The 19376-nt window shown below is 43.8% G+C and overlaps 3 protein-coding genes across 5 annotated transcripts in view; 1 reads left to right on the forward strand and 2 right to left on the reverse strand.

Annotated features, from left to right (window-relative positions):
• The window catches only part of adck1 (aarF domain containing kinase 1), an 88317-nt gene extending 78261 nt beyond the window's left edge, over positions 1-10056 (reverse strand). The window contains exons 1-3 of one of the 3 annotated variants that reach the window (XM_027013941.2): positions 9959-10056; positions 9271-9410; positions 9013-9096 (exon numbers count right to left, since the gene is read on the reverse strand). In XM_027013941.2, coding sequence (XP_026869742.2) covers positions 9013-9096; positions 9271-9402 — 216 coding nt within the window. In that variant the 5' untranslated portion in view covers positions 9403-9410; positions 9959-10056. The other 2 variants (XM_027013942.2, XM_027013943.2) reach the window with 2 other exon arrangements.
• Positions 10057-11640: 1584 nt separating this feature from the next.
• slirp (SRA stem-loop interacting RNA binding protein) lies at positions 11641-12547 on the reverse strand. The gene is made up of 4 exons (XM_027013958.2): positions 12460-12547; positions 12190-12248; positions 11942-12049; positions 11641-11831 (listed from the first exon to the last, which is right to left on the reverse strand). Exons 1-4 carry the CDS (start codon positions 12524-12526, stop codon positions 11763-11765), a joined length of 303 nt encoding a protein of 100 aa, XP_026869759.2. The 5' UTR covers positions 12527-12547; the 3' UTR covers positions 11641-11762.
• Positions 12548-12692: 145 nt separating this feature from the next.
• On the forward strand, positions 12693-17874 carry alkbh1 (alkB homolog 1, histone H2A dioxygenase). Its single transcript, XM_027013957.2, has 6 exons — positions 12693-12886; positions 13121-13229; positions 13485-13647; positions 14698-14782; positions 15702-15895; positions 16116-17874. Exons 1-6 carry the CDS (start codon positions 12698-12700, stop codon positions 16558-16560), a joined length of 1185 nt encoding a protein of 394 aa, XP_026869758.2. The 5' UTR covers positions 12693-12697; the 3' UTR covers positions 16561-17874.
• Positions 17875-19376: the final 1502 nt, after the last annotated feature.

Below are 19376 nucleotides of genomic sequence, written 5' to 3' on the forward strand. Positions count from 1 at the left end.
ATTCAGGTCAGGACTTTGACTGGGCCTCTCAAGTCTTCATTTTGTTTAAGCCATTCAGAGGTGGACTTGCTGGTGTGTTTTGGATCATCGTCCTGCTGCAGAACCCAAGTGCCCTTCAGCTTGAGGTCACAAACAGATGGCCGGACATTCTCCTTCGGGGTTTTTTCGTAGACAGCAAGTCTTCCAGGTCCTGAAGCAGCAAAACAGCCCTAGACCATCACACTACAAACACCATATTTTACTGTTGGTATGTTCCTTTTCTGAAATGCTGTGTTACTTTATGGGACATACACCTTCTAAAAAGTTCCAACTTTTGTCTCGTCAGTCCACAGAGTATTTTCCCAAAATTCTTGGGATCATCAAGATGTTTTCTGGCAAAACTGAGGTGAGCCTTTATGTTCTTTTTGCTCAGCAGTGGTTTTTGTCTTGGAACTCTGCCATGCAGGTCATTTTTGCCCAGTCTCTTTATGGCGGAGTCATGAACACGGACCTTAACTGAGGCAAGTGAGGCCTGCAGTTCTTTGGATGTTGTTGTGGGGTCTTTTGTGATCTCTTGGATGAGTCGTCGCTGCACTCTTGGGGTAATTTTGGTCAGCCAGGCACTCCTGGGAAGGTTCACCACTGTTCCATGTTTTCCCCATTTGTGGATAATGGCTCTCATTGTGGTTCGATGGAGTCCCAAAGCTTTAGAAATGGCTTTATAACCTTTTCCAGACTGATAGATCTCATTTACTTTGTATCTTATTTGTTCCTGAATTTCTTTGGATCGCAAAATGATGTCTAGCTTTTAAGGATCTTTTGGTCTACTTCACTTTGTCACGCAGGTCCTATTTAAGTGATTTCTTGATTGAGAACAGGTATGGCAGTAATCAGGCCTGGGTGCAGCTAGAGAAATTGAACTCAGCTTTCCAAAGATGTGATAAGCCACAGTTAATTTATGTTTTAAAGGGGGTGGGATCACTTTTTCACACAGGGTCATGTAGGTTTGGATTTTTTTTTCTTATTAATAAAAACCTTCATTTAAAAACTGCATTTAGTGTTTACTTGTGTTATCTTTATCTAATATTTAAATTTGTTTCATGATCTGAAACATTTAAGTGTGACAAATATGCAAAAAAATAAGATATCAGGAAGGGCGCAAACACTTTTTTTACACCACTGTATATGCTAGATTTTATATACCTCTATCAAATCTACAACCCAGGAATCCACACACACATGCACACGCGCACATGCACACGCGCACACGCACACACACGCAAACAAATGCTCATAATGTTTTCAGTTTATTTTAGCAGAAACCCCATCAATCTAAGGTAAAATAAGGCAAAAGTAAGTTTTACAACCATTAAACCAAGCCAAAGTTAAAGAGATATATCTTATCCACATGAATATACGTTCAAGATTTCTGGGTCTGGAGAATCTGGAACCTGATGAGAATAGCTGTGTTCTTTCAGGCATGCAATCCACTTCTGTGCACTGTCCCTCATTTTTCCTCCCAATTCCCAAAAGCCTTTTCATTGGATTAAATTACAATCTGGAGATGAACAGCACCTTTCCACTCTCCCGAGCTGAGAGACACTTTCTAGCACAGCTGCGATCTGTAGTCCAGATGGAATCGCCGTAGGACACTCTTACAAACCCTACAGCTACTTCAGCCTGAGATTTAAGTGTGTTGAAGCTCCCTTATCATGCCAGAAAGCCCATTAATTAAAAGTATAACCATCTTTTCCACCGATATACACCTGCATGCCATGCAGAGTAGAACAAAAACCAGGCAGAAAAACCTTTTTGCACCCTTCAGCTCCTTTCTGGAATGCCGGACCATAAATCACGCTGAAAAATGAGCATTGTTTCATAAACAGCCCCCTATTACCCCACTGGGCTGTTAGAGGGAGTTAATGAATTATAGTGTAACAACAGCCCAATTAACTAGAAGGGGCCAGATCAGGAGAGGGGCTACAGAGACCTCTGGGATACTGGTGGGGGTGAGGGGGGTGGTACAACATCCAAACCGCTGTAGCCCATAGGCACACCTGCACCAGCTCTATGCTTCTGTCTTGCTAACAAACATCACAGCACTGCACCACAGTGTTTGTGGTTATAATCAGTGTGGCATTATAATAGCAGAGAGGTTGGAGAAGGGGGTGGGGTGGCATGAACAATATTGGGCCTTTCTTGAAAGTGAGCTCCAGAAAGGAAAGCCCTTGGCGCAAACACATAAACCAGTTCAAAGTGGCGCCGGTACATGTGTTTACGAAAAGGCGTCGTGCTGCTGTTTTCTTCAAGTGCCTTGTGATTCAGCGAAATGCCAGCAGGCGCATGGTCACACTTTCTTCCTCGAGACGGCATGAGCAGAGAGGCCGCCTTCCTCGAAACCTCAACCTGCTCAATGTAGCGATTAACCACCTAGACAAGGCCACGAAGGGTGCGAGTAGGATGGCAGAGAAAAGGAGGCAGCAGCCATTTTCTGCGTGCGTGCATCTAGTTTTTTTATTCTCTTGAAAGTGGGAGTCCACCCAACACCCACACCCAATCACATTACTGCCAGTCCACTTCAGAATGCCTTTCAGCCTGACAGCCTGAGCTGAGAAACTGGGAACTGGTAGGTAGGTAGCGTTACCAAGTGAAGCTTTTGACTGCTAAACTAAACCTCCGGCCAGTAAATAAGCCTGCCCATGGCGCGTTTTGTACTTCCCCTACACGAACCTGTTTGTGGGTAAAAATGGTTTAGAAACAGGAGTTGAATTTCTTATCTATAGTACTGCAGCAAAATACATCATTTGCTGATCCTTATCACAATATTGGCTTTGTGGCAATTATATCACAGATGGCAATGCAAATGAAATCTCTACCAAAATATAAAAAATATTTTTTAATGTAAACTATGAGCATCCTGACCAACCTTAGACTCTGCATCCCGTCGGTGACAAATCGATGGATTTTCGTGCTCTAACACGATAAACTTGGTCAAAAATAATCCCAGCCACTCAACACATCAAGGATCCCCAAACATGTTTCAATATATGGCAAGACATCGCGCCACCGTATGCATTTGCAGTGCAGGCAGTCTGTCCCTATACTGCAGGTCTAATCTCTGTAGGTTTGTCTGAGAAAGGGGGAAACGTCCTTAGATGTCTTCCAGGGCACCACACTTCACCCCCCTCACCCCGCAATCAGTATCTCAGACAGCATGTCTACTCTGCATAAACAGGAGAGCCGTGAGGAGGATGTCTCTGCCTCTCCGGGCCAAGTCAGGTGGAAAAAGCCAACGCTCCACTCTAATTTGCTGTGCAAATTCCGTGCAAGAGCCAGTCAAGGACTCGGACCGTTAAAAAGGCTGGAGGTACAAACACACACGTGTACAGACCCCATGCGCGCGCACAAACAGCCCATCCAATTTCGAAAACCATTCCACCCCCAAATGATTTTGTACTGCAGCGCTCTGGGGTAGAGCGCCTGGCACCAGGCTTCTCTTCAATAAGTAAAACCGTGACTTCACTGGAAGGGCTTTAAAAGGCACGCCATGGGAAGGGGTCATCCCAGGACGTCCCAGGATGAGCTGCGGGACACGCCGCGTCATTAACAGCCAAAGCAAGGACTTCGCTTCCATGAAGAAAAGTTACAAAGTAACCCGGGTGCGGTTTCTTCAGCAACCGCCCTCTAAATGCCCTGCAATGGCCAGCTGAGGGGCAAATGCCGTCAGCCTGTGGGCTTAGCCTTGCAGGGGTAGGGACGGGCCTCCTCGACGACGGCTGCTTGACCCTGCCTCAGGGTGCTACAGAAACGTGCATGCAAGCATGTGCACCAAACGGATACGGGTTTCAAAAAATGTCGCAAAACCCGTAAGCAAATCGTTAAGTGGCTGAAAGCAGTCCGTTCTGTGATAGCCGCAATGAGCAGGTTAGTTTTACGTGACAAGTGTACAGTGGATTAATGCCGTGCAATACCCTCTAGGTGAAAACAAATGGAGTCAGTTTAGATTGCTGCATGGTAAAATCAAGGGTGTCTGTCAGATGAAAACTCAGAAGCGCTTCAAACGTCGTACCTTCTTGCTCACGTTCACAACTGACGTCCAAATTTTTTACAAATTAAGTAATTCCACATCTCTGAAAAAAGGAGGCTGTGATCAGTGGGTAAAACAAAAGAGCATTCAAAAGGACGGCAAAATGCAAATCTGTACCTCCTGGATTTAGGTATCTAGACCTACTCAGACAAGGTATTGTCAGTCAGAATGAGGATAGGCTACTATTCAGCTTTATTGGGAGGCATAACACATCAGTGCACAGAGCTGTTCAATTTATTAAGTATCCAGCAATCAAACAGGCCTGACAGACCTGCTGCAGTGTGCTGTTTGATTTCACTTTGCCCACTGGACCGGAATACACAAGCTCAGCGTAGCTCGTCCCACGAGCGGGGGTGGTGTCTCCCTCTGACAGGCCTATCAGCAGAGCTTCAAGGTGTGACAACACAGCAGAGAACGCCAGCCTGGTGCACGAGAGGAAACCTACATGAGTGGGGGGAGGAGGGATAAACACGATCAGGAAAATATACGTGGCAGGTCGGAGGGCGAGCACGTTGTGCCGGGCTGGGGTCCTAATGTCTTCCGCCCCTTACCCATGCAGCACCCGCGTGAACAGGTTCCATCCGTACACCCCGATGAGCGTCCGTGGGTGGGTACACCTGGCTTCCTGCCTCCAGTGCATGTATTATTTAGACGGGCTGCTACACGGCTGCAGGGATCCCCTGCACGCCACAATCAAAGAGAGCACCCTGGGGCCTCCAGCTGCTACTGCGTGACTGTTCCTGAAGAACTCCAGCAGAAGAAGAAGAGGAAGGGGGGTGGGGAGGGCAGATAGCACCCAGCTAACCTCATATTTACTCCGGCTGATCCCGAAGCTGAGGTGCCGGGGATTAGTGCTCAGCTCAGAATGACATCAGCTGTGATGGAAGCTTCGCGTGAACAGTTCTGTCCGAAGTAACTCACATAAATAAAAGTAAGTTAATCAATGATCAAAGTTGGCCATAACTGGAATGAAACAAAATGAAAATATAGACTCACAGGAAATAAGGATGTAGGAAACGCAACAGCGTCATGGCTCAAAATCCACATATGAAACTGGTGAGATTTGCAATGGTAAGTTTAAGCACCACTGGCAATCAGAGAGTCTCACAACTCCCACTTCATCCCCTATGAAGAGTAATTTTAATAACTTGATCATTTAAATTAATTAAAACATTATTTTTCCTATGAATATTTGTTTGTGAATATTTTTCTGTGGGTAAAAACGGCTCATAACGTCAATTGCATTGTGGATACCTGACTCATTTCCAGACATTTTTATGTTCTGCACTGTGAAACGTACTCTCTAATGTCTGCTGGTTTCACGCACATTCTCTGTTTTCACAGATCCGTGCCCTGAGTCTGGCAGAGCATATGTTCTGTATTTATGACATCTATTTACTTTACCTCGGCAAATAACAGGATAAAACCTAACAAGGTCCTTAGAAGAGCACCCAGCTGCACAATGTGCAAGGAAAAGAGACTCTTTTGTAGAAAGAGAAACACTAGACAGGTGAGAGCTTTTCGTGGCGTGCGTGCCTTCGAGTGGAGGTGTCACCGTTGCTCCCCGACGGCCATTCTGAAGGAGATAACGAGCGTAATCTCCAGCACTAACTGCTGATGAGCTCTGCTCCGCAGCTGCGAGGACTGCTACAGCGACAAAAACTGCTTAACCCCTCCTCCCCGCTCCAGGCAATGGGTGTAATGCACCAGGAGGGGCTTAAAAAACAACCGTGCAAGGCCCCCCACCGTGGAGTGATGGAAGAGGGGAGGAGCTGCGTTGGAAGGACGGTTGGGTATCCGCCGGTCACTCCAGGGTGCTGACTACTGACGGCGTTTGAGGAGGCAAGGGGATGTCAGTGTGCCCGTGTCTAAATGGAGATGCCAGTGTCTAAATGGCAGCAGCCTCCCCGTGAAAGCAGTGGAAACAGTCAGGATTCATATCCCACTGCTGACAACGCAATGTTCACGGCACAAAGAAAGAACTGAAGAAAGCTCTCATGTCTCCCAAAATAAAATAAAATAAAAGTCCTGCATGCCTTACTTATTATAAAAGCTGTGAGCCTTGCTTAGATTAAGGAAAATTTTTCAACAACACGGCCACATTATTTTCGGCTCCGAATACTTGTGGCCTTAAACATAAATATAAATGGGAGCTTCACGAAGCCTCACACTGCTCCAGAAAAAGTCTTGACAAATGAGTCACAGGAGGTCTGCGCAAAAAGCTACACCGTCTCATAAGAGTCTTCAATCTACCCCACGTCGTCCGATGAAGACAATACAAGCGTGAACGATGATTTAATGGTCTATAAGAAAGAGCTTTTTCTCGGCGGCCCATGGAGCAGCTGGCCCCGGTCTTTGGGGAGCGGGGACGTGGCTAACGGTGCGAAACGCCCCTCATTACACGAGCGGCGGCACGCAACGGCCAGCCCCGTGTCGACCCCCCCCTCCCGGCAGGTCGCCGCAGCAGCCGAGCGCACACCTCCTGCACACCAGAGCCAGCCAATCTCTCAACCTGCGGACTCATAAACCAGAATACTGAGAGATACGGGATAGTAAGACTGGCGGTCACTAATTAGCAAGATACCCGACCCTTATCAAGAGGCTTCTCAGGCACAGAGATGGAATGGCGAGTGATCTCATTATGTCCTTCAACAATTAGAAAGTGATTTCATTTCTAACAGGGCACTACTTGAATGGTGACAATCTGTTTATTTGTCAGTGCCCAATATTCACGAGGCAGTGGGGAAAAAATTACACTCAAAAATGTAATAAGGCCCTGAAACACCCTCACGCTACCAAGCCAACTGGATCACCTCTGCAGCTTTATAATAATTATGAGGCAAATCTCTTCTCTATATTAAACAAGAGGCCTGCATTAATTCTAATCAGCGTGTGTAGTGAGGCTTGACAGCAGGCCCCTGGGGGGGGGGGGGTAGCATCCTATTCACCACACTCAAGCCTGGCGGAGGGTACAGCGAGCTCGAACCGTGCTCTTCAGGGTTCAACGCCCGCCTCCAGCGAGCGGAGCAAGCCCCCGGGCTTAGCCATTCAGGTAAGAGACGGTGACCTTTCTCGCCACCGGCTGCTCAACTTTATCCGACAGAGGTGTTTGAGCGGCCCTTCAGCACCTGGGTAAAGAGGGGGAAGAGAACATTCCCTGGCTTTTTGCGAGCGTGCACGTGAAAGAATTCGTCACGGAGTACAGATGAGCATTTGAAGTCAAGAGGGAGTAGTCTGAGGTGGCATTTTTCTCTCAAACTTCAGTTAGCGTATTTAATGTTTAATACTTTTCGATTTTCAATGTTATGCTTTAATAACTGTACTAGCTAAGAAATTATACAGTTACTGCTGCTGAATGCTGGCACAATTGTCTACCATTCACATTAGGAGGCACCTGAATTGTGGTACTGGAAAGAGATTAATTGTTAGTTTAATGTTTTAGTTTATGCTTCATAATTATTATTATTATCATTAGTATTATTATTATTATTATTATTAGTTACATTTATATAGTGCCTTTCTCAATCTCAAGAACGCTTTACAGACAGATACCAATGCTGTCTTAGCTCAAATGAGCATGGAATGAGTGTGTGTTTGGCTATTACAGAAATACATATTATGTATGTAACAACCAATTTGTGGTATCTCTTACACATGGGGCTGCATGGTTTTAGCTAGCTACACCTCATTTAAGTATCTTAAAATATTAGTCACACGATTATTTTTAAATTAATTTTGTTTATTTCCATAATACATAAACAAACATTTTAAAGGTTTTTTTGAAAAATTATTCTACCTAGTCCAATTGTGAGTGTATACATGATAGATTTTGATTCCATTGTTTAGAATCAAGACAGTGTAAACAGACAAACTAAGCTTCCAAACACACATCCCAGACGATTAGTTCAGAACATGTGCCACTCACCTCAATCTTTAGCCAACCATGTGACAAGGCCATCACTCTGTTGCTCTAAAATCACACAATGCACCTTGAAGAAGCATGGACAACTACTGCTCTAAAATCAGAGAGTGCACCTTTAAGAAGCATGCACACCCATTTTTCTAAAATCACAGAGTGCACCTTTAAGAAGCACGCACATCCACTACTCTGAAATCACAGAGTGCACCTTTAAGAATCATGCACAGCCACTGCTCTGAAATCACAGAGTGCACCTTTAAGAAGCATGCACAGCCACTGCTCTAAAAGTGCAGAGTGCACCTTTAAGAAACACGTGCATCCATTGCTCTAAAATCACAATGCACACCTTTAAGAAACATGCACAACCAGTATGTATTCACAATCAGTATGTATTTCTGAAAATGCCTAAAATCAGACTTGGAGAAAGGGTACAACCACATCCCTAATCAGTCTTGTGTCACTTGTGTGTATAGCCACTTGCACCCCCAACTGGCCAAGCAGTTCTGAAACTACTTCCATTCAGCAGTTTAAGTTTACTGTTTTAAACTCTATGCTTAAAAAGAGGGTGTATTTAAAATGGCTTAATTAGACAATCAACAAGAATGAATAAAAAACACACACATACTTTTTACACTTCCAGCTGCTGCCATGTAAAAGTCTAGAGCACACTACAGTCATCGCTAACCCTATGGTAGGACGATCATGAAACTTTAGATTAATGGCAAAACTAATGCAACCAAATCAACACAGGTTTGTCTGCATCTAGCTTCTCAACACTCAGCAACTTTGCCAGCATGAATTAAGGTTGTCAACACATTACTCTGTAAGATAAATGAGCGCACGTGGTAAAGCACTGCCCTCAAAATAATCAGATGAGAAAGATGACCCATGATAACCCAAATGAGTAAACACTACACTTCCTCATCTTTTGATAGGGTAAATTCTTAAATAACCAATAAGGGGCAACCCAAAAACCACAGGCGTAAAAACGTGTACAGCAAGTTTGTGTGTAAGCCACAAAACTTACCTCTGATCTCAGTAGCCAGTACTCATCTGTCCCAGACTGGACATTTCTGAAAGCTGTGAGGTAGTCATAACTGATGACAGCTGTCTGAAAAAGAAAAAAAAAAGAAGTGTTTGCAGAAAACAAACAAACAAAACTTCTGCATCTTAAAAACGAGCGGAAGGTGCGACATAAAACTTCAAAAGTAATCAAAAGTAATGACTGTTCTCACACTCCCACAACGGAGCAATAAGAAATTAAAAATCAGGATGAGGAGTTTACCGTCGCAGCCGCCCTAGCGAATCTGACGACGCTCAGATCGTTGGCGTCAACGCTGAGACTGTGCAGGTAAAACCCAGACGAAGCGACCGCTAGGGCAGCGAGAGACGACACTTTCAGAAGCCTCCCAGCCATGTGAGACCCTGGACAAGAAACAACACTGCGTGTAAATGTCAGGGAAACTGAAATATTCCCCCATTCGCGCTCGACGCTATACGGCGTTTCTCTTTCTCCTGTCCAACAACGTTTGGCTGAGGCAGATGACTGAGGTGAAGGAATTTCCCACAGCGGTTGAAGTAGCAACTGCTAACTGGCTACAAAAACACCGGCTGTGTGGCCAAGATTTACGGCCAATATACCGACACACCGACGGACAAGACTAGACACTAGCTAACCTGGGTTACAGTTTAGACGCACCAGAGGCGATTTGACCAGAATGAATGGATCACGCCAACGGTGAATGTTCCCAAAATAATTATTATTTACATAATTTACCTCAGATCATGGCGGTTAGCACCGTAGCTAAGTGGCTGCTGGCTTTGTACATCAGCTCGCTTGCTAGGTAGCTAACGTTAGCTAGCTAGATACAGCTATAACATCCTTTCATAAAGTATATAATTTCATAACACACGTTTGTACAACAAAATGGGTTAGCTATAGGCACTGCTTTTGTGCACAAGTTCTGACTTACTAGACAAATACAGTCGTTTTCTTTAGCTAGTTAACGTGGTTCATTTACTCTGTTCGCTCTCACACTGTCACCCACTAACCGGCTTCGTGCCGTGACCTGTCAACTCCTGCCTTGTGAAGAGCAAACACATACTACGCAACTTTAGTAATGCCCAGAGTTTAGTAACACTTTAAAAATATATATTTATATATATATATTATATAAAATATATATAAATAAATATATAATTAAAAATAAATAAATTATATATATATAATTAAAAAATAAATTATATATATATATATATATATAATTTATTTTTTTATTATATATATATATATATATATACACACACACACACAACCACTCGAATTAAGGACTACAATCCAGTAGTGTAATGAATGTTTTATAATGAATTCATTTACTGTTTCATAAATGTAAAAGTTTAAACTTGTAGGAGCAACGATTTGACACCCCTTAGGGACAAAGAATTCGCATGCCTCCCAGATTAAGAAAAAGCATTGGAAAGGTTCTGCACTGTTTCCACAGAGGAACTGCAATAAAAAAAATTGCCCTGGACAGGATACCACTTGGGGAACTTTTTCTACCAAAGTGGACATGACCTTGCTTGATCCAGCAGACTAGCACAGACTGGTATGTGCACTCTGTAGAATCTGAGTAATCAACAATGAAATACCATTCATTCAAAGAAATTCAATGGTGAAATACAATTTCATAACAACACTGAAATGGAATATGCACAACACGTTCATAATGTTATGTGACATGTCATATGTTGTTTGTGTAGTTATATTGTGTTTTATAAAAGTGTGATTACTTTTTCCTGAATTGTATGTGAAAAAATTAAGTTATACAAAATTTTATCTTGAGTATATGAAATCCTGCTTGAAATAAGATGATTTTGAAAATCATTTGTTACATGGTAAGGACATAAAACTTTGTCTGGTTGTCAAATAACAACAACCTCTGCAGTTTTCTTTTTCCCCAAAAAAAACAAATCAGCTATTGGCTCTTATTCCTGAAATGACTGCGGATCTAGTCTTTTAGGCATAGAGCCTAGGATATGGATAGGCTTCACAAAATGTTTCTGATGATACATTTTTCCGAGAGATAAAACGAGGAGCATGTTACCAGAGTCAGCTCCTCCGAAAGCTAAATGAACACGCCAAATAATACCAAATCAGCCAACTGAGATGAACACACTGTGGTTTCTCATCTTATTTTCATATCTTTGTATGACGAAGCCTAACTGGGCAGTAACATTTCATTCATTAAGAATAATTTCTAATTCAGCTTAATCAGTGTTTGACATGAAAGCACTAATCTGAGAGCAATTTAGTCTCATAGCAATCTCCTATTTCAATAGGTACCACGCGGTTCCTATGTTATTATGTCCACCTCAGGTTGCTAGGCTGCAGTTAAGTGCTCTGTTCACTTTACCCGTAACTGCCTATCCTGAAGCTGTTCCAGTGGTACAACCCCTCCACCCCTACTGCCCCCCCCCCCCTTCCCTGGCCAAAATAAATACATTTTAAGATAATATTAGTGTTTCTTCACAAAAAAAAAAGTATAAATTCTGTTTGAAGCATGTTTATGTATAGTGGAAAACTGACAAAGGAAATTAATTGACACCAACTGTTGTACATGAAACTAACTCTAATGAATAAAATACAAGAATATGATCCATTAAACAGTAAATTTATTTTATTCATCAATAGTTACAATAAACACTTTACAACAAAGAAAAGGTTCCCCAAAAAAAACAGACATTACATCAATTCCACTTTACTGAAATGATGCCTGCTCAGCTTTCTTCTGCTTCTTTGTCCATTCTTCTCCACGTGAATGGCATCATGTTTTGTTGCACTTGAAGCTGCATTTGGAGAGAATCCAACAGATTTATCTAAGAGATAGACGAGACATTTTTTTTCCCCCTCCAATAATAAATCTTTCCAGTCGGTATGCAGAAGCCAGGCTCCCCACCTTGGATCCCTCGACAACGTGAGGGTCCTTGTGAAGGGCGTTGTGCAGTCCCTCCTCCGTGGTGTACCCAATCCAGCAGAAGCCCTTATGAAAACCAGTTCCTTTGTCCTAGGTGACAAATATTGAGTATGAACACTCACAGCAGAGAGCCTCTTTACTGAGCTGTCATCCCAGCAGAAGCCCTTATGAAAAACTCAAAGCCTCTTTATTGGCAAAGGACATACCATGAGACTGCTGTTAATACTTACAAAAGGTAGTAAGCACTTCCTCACGTGGCCAAATTGCCCGAAATACTCTTTAACCTCCTCTGTAAGCAAAATTGGAAACAAGTTGAATGTGTGTACACAGGCCGGCTCAAATTCTAACGTGAGGCACAGGAGAGCTTGTTCAGCGTAGCCAGTTAGCATGGCTGCCTTTGCATTCGTGATAACCGCACTATACTCAATATTAAACAATCATTATAATACCGAGGCTTTACGAGAAGACTAACATACTAGTAACACGCCTTAATTACTTACTTGTTCCGAGAGTCCACGGTATCTTGGAAACGAATAACTCAAACACCTTTTTACCGGGAGCCGACATGTTCCGTCCTTGGTCAGAAGAAATCGCCCTTTCACCCTAACCACGTGGTGCAAAAGCCGGTTTATTAAACACACTGCTTAATGCCGTGACGTTGTAGTTAAACACAATTACAAACTATTCAAAGTTTAAATTATTTACTTAAATAATTCGGGTATACGTTTGCGATAAATTATGTACGTTCACGTTGTGTCGCGTCAAAGCAAAGTTGAAAGGTCAATAATGGTGGCAAAGATGGCAGCTTCCATAGCTGAGCGTGGGGAAGATGCGTTTAGAAAAGTGTTCAAGTTTTATAAGCGGAGGAAGCCGCCTCCAGATTTCAGTGAGGTTATTGATTTCTCGAAAAAATCCGCAAATGAGCTGGTCAGTGTTCAAGCCATGGCGTTTTTAACGAACATGCATCTTAATGTTATTTTGTTAACATTGGCCGGGTAGTAAGATGTTAATTATTTTAAAACGTATCTACTTTGTCTACTTATATATTCTAGTTTCTAGTTATTTCTGTTTGTGGTTTGTTTGTTTGTTTGTTTGTTTGTTTTCGAACAACGTCGTGTAACCTAGATTAGCGGATCAACTTGGGTTCTACTCTGCTTGTAGGTTTTCGCAGCTGAATTGGATCATGACAGTCTTGGTGAGGAAGCCGCCTACAGAGCAGGACTTCGACCTGTTAAAGACTGGAGAGCTTTTGGCCTTCAGGGATACCCAGGTTTCCTTTATATGTTTAAAAAACGAACTTTAGAACGTTAAAAGAAGGTCTGCATTCATTAAGCCTGAACTCTTGCATATCTTATGGGTTCAGTCTCTTGCAGCTAATACACAGCTATCTTAAAATCTTTAATACTCACTAGCTGAGTTTTTAATCGAAGGAACTGCTTATGTGAGTTTGAAATAGATGCTTGCTTGTTATGCAAGAGTGCAAGATGGAACCTTCTGTGTATTTTTGTATTTTTTTTATGCAAAGGGTTCATGTTTATCTCCAATCCTTTCCTACCGGGCTCCCAGCAGTATTGGGTAAAGCAATGCCTAAAGACCTACCCACAAAAGCCCAACGTGTGTAATCTTGACATGCATATGCCACCTACTGAGACAGTGGACATCTGGGGGAAAAGCATCGATAGTTTTCAGTAAGTAAATCTTCATGTCATGAGACTAAAATCATATTACTGAACCCGCTTAGTTTGCAGTTTTATCAGAGACAGTGCTGATGTGACAACATACACAAAACACTTTGAAATGTCTAAAGTATAGCGTGTACCCTAAATTCCATCCATAGAAGGGTTTCAGCTCCAGCAGTGTGGGCCATAACAGCCCAGATGGAAAATGATCAATGCTGAAAATAATGTGTGGTGTGGTATGAAGCTCCTGAATTGTAATGGCGCATTGCAGGACCTGTGAGTGAGTGGCAGATCTCAAGAACATCTGCTGCTTTTCCATCCTAAATGGCTAACTATTATCGGTCACTTTTACACTACAAATTGTCTTTGAGAAGCTCAATGAGCTATCAAGGCGAGGGAAAATGTTTATTAGCATTGCTTTCCCCTGAACACAGTGACTGAACACAGTGACTGTGTATAGTATACTGTGTATAGTGTATAGTAACACTGCACATTAGGCACAGTGATGGTATGCTTTCAGTTCTTTTCTCTTGCATTAATTGCTGATCACTTTAATATGTTTATCTCCTTTATTTACATTGGCTGAGTGATTTCTGTACTCCACATATGTGGGCTCTGCTCAACCTAAGTTGTTTTGTAGTTGAGATACATTGTGTACCTCGTTGAGTTGGTCATTTTGACCCTTATCAGGCCTATCTGAGTCTGAACCAGCGTTGCCAAATATTTGCCTCCGTGTGCATTAGGACACCAACCATGAAAAGTAATAATTAATTCCATTCACAACAGGATCACTTCTTTTTAGGATTTTCCATTTTCATATTAAGTCCTTGCAGAATACTTGTAATGTGCTGCACATTAGCGGCACTGTATCCTTCCACCAGTGATTCCCTCTGGTTTGTTCTGAAATGCACCTTCCCTCTCTAGTTTAATAGACAGTAACTGTCCGGATGTTCTCTGCTTGCCTGCATGGGCTAGTTAAAGCAGGGAAGGGTAAAGGCGCCCGGATTCATTCGTTTGAACCAAACCTTGAGCTGCTTGGACGTGTGAACTGTTCTACAGGAAGAAGGGGACAAGGGACCCCAAGACTCTACTGGAGAAGCTTCGCTGGGTGACGCTGGGCTACCACTACAACTGGGACACCAAGGTGCTGCTCTCTTATTAGAAGGTTTCGCCAACAGCCGTTGCAGTCTTGACTTTTCTAAAAATGTATGTTCTTCGCTTTTAAGTTTACAAACCATTGCAGTTTTGTTTTGGTTTTTTTTGTATTTTTTAGTGTCATTTTTTTTCTTTCTGTTCTGCTCAATCGCATGGGGAGCCTTGAGCTATGGAATGCACAAGTCTAAACAGCTGCTAAAGGCTATAGTGAAATCAAACATAATGATGAAGGAGAGTGAGTGAGTGAGTGAGTGAGTGAGTGTGTGTGTGTGTGTGTGTGTGTGTCCGGGGGGAGTGGGCCCTTGGGGGAACTGTGCACTGTACTGAAGCTAGCTCCAACTAGAGGAAGTGTGCACATTGCTCTGGATCTTTATTAGCTTTGTTTCCTCTTTTCAGAACATTTCATCTCAAACTGCGCTCACTTGATGCTCGCCTGTCTCGTTTATATGCTAATTACATAAAAGTGTTTAGTCTCCTGTCCTATTAAATCAGTCCGGAGTCGCACCCAGGATTCATTAACCCTGATCTCAGTTTGACACCGCCAAATGTCTGCCGATGCCCTGTGCATCTTAAGCAGCACCCCTCTCTAACTCCTCCTCTCTCTTTGGTGGAGGGGGGCCGGGGGGGTTCAGAGCCCGAGCCTCCAGCTCCAGTGAGATCAGAAGACTGCCTGCCCAATTTGGCTGTTTGGGAAGACACAGTTCCCGCGATTACCTGCTGATTGGGCCTTCACGCCTTGCTGCTGACACCGCAGCCCGGTGCAAGCAGCAGGAGGAGGGGGAGCAGAGCAGAATTAGATAAAACTGTCGTTTTTACTCTGCGGTGGCAGTGAGCGCATGGCGGGCAGAAGGTGGCCTTCTGCGAACTGCTTTTGTGTGAAATCCATGCTTCTCTCCCTCATCGTGCAGACGTACTCGGCAGAACAGAGGAGTCCCTTCCCCGCAGACCTCCACGCTCTCTCCCGCAGTATTACGGCAGTCTGTGGGTTTCCCGGCTTCGCTGCCGAGGCTGGCATCCTCAACTACTACCGCTCCGATTCTTCACTCGGGATCCACGTTGACGAGGCTGAACTCGACCACACTTGGCCTCTTCTGTCTTTTAGGTGGGGAGGAATTTTTGGGGGTATTAATTTTTGGGTGTATTAAGGCCTCGGTAGTACACAGGAAATGATATATTATGAGACGGTGGGGTGTTATGTCAAGACTTCAAGATCGAGCTCTACAGTATTTTAGTCTCAGGTATCAGGTGATGTGGTGTTGTTGTTGTTGTTGTTTTTTCTCTCATCTGCCTGTGCTCTGAGCCAACCTCTTGTTTTTACCCAGCTTTGGGCAGACGGCGGTCTTCTTGCTAGGTGGGACTAAGAGGCAAGACCCTCCCACGGCCATGTTCACGCGTAGCGGCGACGTCATGGTGATGTCGGGCCCCAGTCGCCTGCTGTACCATGCCGTCCCATGCCTCGTCTCCGCCCCCACTGCCCAGCCCCTGCCACTGTGCTTGGGCCCGCCTCCTGCGGACAGGGCGCCGGCCGATGGCCTCGTCCAGGCTGTGACCGAGGGTGACTGGGAGGTGTGCTCCAGGTATCTCCTCACGTCGCGTGTGAACATGACCATCAGGCAGGTCCTGGGCCCTGGTCAGACATTCGAAGCGGCGCACTCCGGTGCTGCGGGACATGCCAAATTCCGACGCGGCTACGACGATGAGAGGTCAGCGGAGGCGACCCCAAACTCTAAGAAGAGCAGGAGTGGAGCAGGTCATCAGCTCCATTAGTGACGATCATCTCCGATTCAGTTTTTGGACTTTTAGAGATGTGTGCTCTGAAAGTTTGCAGTTATTTATGTAACCAGATAAATCTGTATATATGTGGATAAAAATATATATTTATGAATAAATTTTGTGAACAAAGAGATATAGTAACAGACCAGGGCAATAGAGAGCCCATGGTCAGCGGAAATGAGTCAGTTCTCATCAGACTTAACCCATTCTATTCGTGCGTATGCCAGTGCACTGGACACTGCAGTGGTCAGCCATGTTTGCTGGTTGGCTGTGTAGACGAAACAGAGGTGACCTTTAGAGGATCGCAGAGGACGTGATGTGTCAGGATTGTTCTCGGTGTCACTTGGCCCCCCCGGTACACTGGCAGCCAAAAGCATTTGGGAGGGTGGCAGGGTTGTCTAGGCAATGATGGCTAGACTTCCTGTCAAAGAGGTTACTTCTGAAAAAATAGTCTGGGTCACTGGCTTCAGGGACTGTTTACCTCTGCCTTCCTTTAGATTTTCAGCTTTAGGGATGATTGAATGTAATAGAAAGTTTCCAGATTCAAGCAGATTTCTTTCAGATACTGAGTGAAATCCAGCTGCAAGAAATACAAATATAACATTTAGCTGAAAGTGGCTTTTTGAGTGGGCTTTGCATGACCTTCACAGAACTGCTCTTTCCTTTGTAAAAAACCCCCCCACTTGAGCACTATTCATGTACACATTGTTAGAAAACTGGCCAGTATGTCACTTCCTCAAAACCAGTGTACGGATTAAGTGCATTTCAAGTCCACATTATGCAGAAATAAACCGTCCTGTAACAGCTCTGCTGCACAGTTCGGTTAAGACACCTGCAGTCACCTGCAAGCTTCAGGACTTTCTTGGTGGTGCTGTTTTACTGCCATGCTTGTATCACTCTGTCTAAAGTCCTCCCTGGGGCACCCAGCTCTCTGGAACATTTCCAGAACCTTGCCTAACATTATGGGAAGCTTCCCATAAGAGAGGAAACTTTGTAAGCATAACATTAGTGGAGTGTCCTTGTAGCATTATGCGTCCTTGATAAAGTTGTCAAACTGTTATGGTTAAGGTTTCCGCTCACAATGTTTTTTAAATGTTGTTTTAATATTGTTTATATTGTGGGGGGGTTTTGTTTTACATTTGTATTTATTTATTTCATTAATCAAACTGGTCTCAATTAATATTTCCTATCCCTAAAGAGAATGTTAGGGGGAAAAGTTTGAAACATAAAATTGTTAACTGTGTAGGGCATTGACAGTACAGTTAACAACACAAAGAGAGTGTAGAAGTAAAATCATGTTGCTAAGAACAGCTAAACTTATGTTTTTCTTTCTAATGGTGCATAATCGTGCAAACAAAAAGTCTTAAATTGTGGAGTTTGTTTTTTACTGTGAAGGCACAGCTGTTTGATTACCTGTGCTGCTTAACTTCAGAAACTACGGTGTGCTACCTATGTCTCCAGGATAACAGGCTCTGAGGTGCATGCGGCGGATAAGGTGAATATTGAGAAACCCTTAAGAGAAATCTCCCATGGTAACGAAAGGCCTCGGGTTAGCTTTAAAGCCACTTTATAACAAACATTTACTTTTTAAGAACACCTTGTGGGCGTTCTGTTGGAGACCAGAGACTGTGTTGTCACGCACAGTTTGTGTTAGCCACCCTAGCGGGCATTTGGTGACCACAACACCACGGTTGGCTGTATAACAGTGACACATGGTAAAAACCACAACACTGCAGTGGCAGTTAAACTCTTAACCTGCTGTGGTCATATATTGAGAGAGACAACAGATAAGCTGTACTCTATCATTATACTTATATGTAACGCAGCTGCAAAACACCCTTTGGCCAGTGAGCGTGACTGGGTGTCAAGTTCATTAATATTCTGGTTTAAATCATGCAAAACACTGGACAGTATCAAGAGTTCTGGAACTGTCCTCTTTTGCGGTGAGGCCAAAAAGCGACTGCGCGGAGCACTGTGCATGTTGCAGTCTACCACTCACCTGAAGAACATACCACTTAGTACTATGAACTAATTACACTCGAGAGAGCGAAACAGTGGCGTTGCCCTTCCTCCTCCTGGAGTCTCCATTGACGTCACCCTGGCCCTCAGCAGGACAGAAAGGTCCTGCCCTTCCCGCTAAAATTCTATTGTCAGGGTTTTATATGTATTCATATAATTTTTATTGCTACCATTTTATCCGCGCTTCCTCCATGCTCGGTTTTTATGTCCATTTGCTTCTCGGAGACCGCGCCACCACCGCATGGTGACACCCTCCGCATTGCTCCGTCATCGAACCGCCATCGGTTGTTGTGTGAAAATGGGCAGGGAACGGTCCGCGAGCATGCCGTCTACATCCTCCCTTCTCAGTCCCGCGCCGGTACGGCCACGGGTCTCTCCACCGTCACCGTGCAGGAGCGAGCGTAATGTTAGAGTGTGCAAGGTGTTCTTTCAGTGCCGTGTCGCACTCTTTTTATTTAAAATAAATTTTATATATATATATATATATATATATATATATATATATATATATAATGTGTGTGTGTGTGTGTGTGTGTGTGTGTGTGTGTGTGTGTGTGTAGAATAGACCTTTGCTGTTCATTTCCACAATGCAAGGTATGCGGAATAGTTTCCTGCATTTTGCACGTGGGCTAGAAACAGCACTTGCACAAGGAGATAGTAAATGTTTTTTAAACACTGACATCTGTGCAAATTGCCTGTGTGATTAGAACGATCATGTCTTATGGTTGTCCGGTGGGCATGAGAGTTCACGCTGGGGGACGGAACGATGCATCCCTAAGACAGGCATTGTG

The sequence above is a fragment of the Electrophorus electricus genome, chromosome 13, assembly GCF_013358815.1.
Source record: "Electrophorus electricus isolate fEleEle1 chromosome 13, fEleEle1.pri, whole genome shotgun sequence".
Classification (NCBI taxonomy): Eukaryota; Metazoa; Chordata; class Actinopteri; order Gymnotiformes; family Gymnotidae; genus Electrophorus; species Electrophorus electricus.